The following is a 2,705-nucleotide window of genomic DNA, read 5'->3' on the forward strand; positions in this document are numbered from 1 at the left end:
CGCGGGATGGTGCGGTACTTGCCCAGCGCGCGCGCCTGTCCGGGGCGAGCACGGGGCGTCGACGCCTGCGCTGCGCGGCCTGGAGAGGGCTCGAAAGGGAGGGTGAGGGCTGGAGAGGGCTGGAGAGGGCTGGAGAGGGCTGGAGAGGCTGCGGTGAGGGTGAGGGTGAGGGTGAGGGTGAGGGTGAGGATTGCGGGTGAGAGTTGCGGGTTCCCGCTGCGCTCGCCGACTCGTAGACGTCTCTGCCGTCGACGATGCACGGGTCGTCTCCGTGGACGACGTAGTCGATGCGGTAGGTCTCGATCGCCTGCAGGAGGGCAGCCTCTCCCTCACAAGGGGGGGGGGCTGCTGCCGCCGCTGGTGCGGGCCCGGCTCGCCCAGCGCAGGTACTCTGGCGACATGATGTAGGGCACCTTGGGCACCACCTCGTCCACAAACTTGCACGCCTAGAGTTACGGTTAGGGTTAGGGTTAGGGTCAGCACCTTGGGCACCACCTCGTCCACAAACTTGCACGCCTAGACACGCGCCCCAGCACCGTGCGTCGGACCGTCCCTAGACACCTCCCTCCTCCGGAGCTCTTTCGCGGCCGGTGCAGGATGCGGATCGGCAGCAAGGGCTCGTGATTGTGATTGCGTGCGTGCGTGCGTGCGCGCGTGCGTGTGTGTGTGTGTGTGTGTGTGTGTGTGCTGGGCGTGGAGTGTGATTGGAGTCCCACGCCCGGGTGCGCAGCCCGCGTGCGCAGCCCGTGTGGTGCGGCGCGTGTGCCGCGTGCGTGTACTCCCCCGCCCGCCGTGCACTTTTGCAGTGCTGGCCTTTGCTCTTGCACGCCTGCACCATCGCGAGCCGCTCCTCGTCGTTCATCAGCTGCGAGCGGCGCGGTGAGGGAGCGGCGACTCAGCGCGCATGGACGAGCGGCGTGCGGTGATCCGCGCGGAGCGAGGCGATTCGCGGCGGATCGGAGCTGGGGCGATTGTGTGTGTCTCTGTGTGCGGCGGAAGCTCGCCGGTGGTGCGCCCTTGCAGCGTAGGATGGACTCGTCGTCGTTGACGCCGACGATGAGGTGCGTGCCGAGGGCACGGCCCTTGCGGAACGCGTTGGCGTGGCCGTAGTGCATCATGTCGAACGCGCCGTCCATCCAGATCCGCACCTCTCGCTGCGGAGGCTCGTCCAGGCCAGCGAGCGCCTCCCTGACGTCCTCGGCACGCGCCTCGAGGCGGGCCAACTCTCGGGCGAGCGCATCCTTGCCGGTGCCTCTCCCGCGGCGACGGAGCCAGCGGTCGAGCAGGAGCGCGACGGAGGCAGCGAGCGCGGCGCTGAGCAGGAGTTCTCGTCGGCTATCGCTCATTGCTGCCACGTGTTGCAGGAGCTCGACGCCTAATTTCTTTCTTTCGAGGGCCAACCCACGGCCCGCGCGGCAGAGCACAGCTGCCCTTGCAAGGGCAGAACCAGAGGTGGACAAGAAGGTGGCGCAGGCGGCGCACCCGCGGGCGTGGCCGGCGGCGTGGCGGCAGCGCTGGCGGCGGCTGGCCCCGCGGGCTCCCAAGGCCGATGCACCCCATCCATCCATGGGCACCGGCGGGCACGCGGCGGCACCCTCGGCCACACCTCAGTGGCACCCCCCCTCGGTTGGCAAGGCAGGGGCCTTGGGCGGCGGGGCTGGTGGGGGGCCGGAGGAGGAGGAGAAGAAGGAGGAGGCACCGGCAATGGCGGCCTGCCGTGAGCATCCTCTGCATACCGACCCCTACGGGTCGGTGCAGCACTGTCACACCGGATCACCCCAACCCTCACTTCCTGACCACATGGCGGGCCATCGCCATAACTTGGCTCAGCAGGCCATCGTGTTAACCACTTGCTGGTTACGCTCGTGCCAACCCTCGATCCGTGATCGCTGCGAGACTTCGAGCTCTGCGGAGATACTCTCAAACTCTTTCTCTTCGTCTTCGACTTCGGCCCCCCACCGCGCTTCACCGCCCTCTGCGCATGTCTTGTCGCCCTAGGGGCTCGGGCCCCGGCCTGAACTCCTCACTGCACTGTTGCAGAATGTCCCTTGTAATGTGAAAGAAAGAAAGAAAGAAAACACACAACCCAAGGGAGGGATGGGAGAACGGCACGCCGCCACCACACAGGGATTTTAAGGAGAGGAGTGTGGTGCGCTAGCCGTCGCCCACCCTGGGGAGTCTGCCTCTTCGTATCTCTTTTCGCAGTCTCTCGCCGCTTCTCGCTGCAACCTTCATGCCTTGTAATGTGAAAAAGAAAGAAAGAAAACAGACAACCCAAGGGAGGGATGGGAGGACGGCACGCCGCCACCACACAGGGATTTTAAGGAGAGGTGTGTGGTGCGCTATCCGTCGCCCACCCTAGGGAGTCTGCCTCTTCCTATCTCTCTTCGCAGTCTCTCGCCGATTCTCGCTGCAACCTTCATGCCACCTCGCGGTCGTCCCACCCTCGTCGTTCTCTCCCTTGTCACTTCCTCCTCTGTCGCGTCGTTCTCTTCTGCCTCGTCCTGCGACGCCGCCGCCTGCCCTTGGAGCACTTGGAGTGCGGTCATCAACCTCACGCCCAGGACCGGGGAGCTAAGAAGCGCACCCAGTTGGCCGGACGCTCGGCATCGGGTTGCGGGCAAGAGAGCCCTAGCCCAGGGGGTGCGCGTTCGCAGGGCCATAACACGGGTCTCCGAGGGGTGGTTCTGCGCTTTGGGTTTCCC

General features: G+C 66.1%; 1 protein-coding gene across 1 annotated transcript; it reads right to left on the reverse strand.

Annotated features, from left to right (window-relative positions):
• Positions 1 to 553: 553 nt before the first annotated feature.
• On the reverse strand, positions 554 to 1,346 carry EMIHUDRAFT_246486 (hypothetical protein; the record flags this gene model as incomplete). The annotated part of the gene is made up of 3 exons (XM_005766373.1): positions 554 to 576; positions 799 to 865; positions 1,056 to 1,346. The coding sequence occupies 3 exons, from the start codon at positions 1,344 to 1,346 to the stop codon at positions 554 to 556; spliced, it is 381 nt and encodes a 126-aa protein (XP_005766430.1).
• Positions 1,347 to 2,705: the final 1,359 nt, after the last annotated feature.

This window comes from Emiliania huxleyi (assembly GCF_000372725.1).
Source record: "Emiliania huxleyi CCMP1516 unplaced genomic scaffold EMIHUscaffold_512, whole genome shotgun sequence".
Lineage (NCBI taxonomy): Eukaryota > Haptophyta > Isochrysidales > Noelaerhabdaceae > Emiliania > Emiliania huxleyi.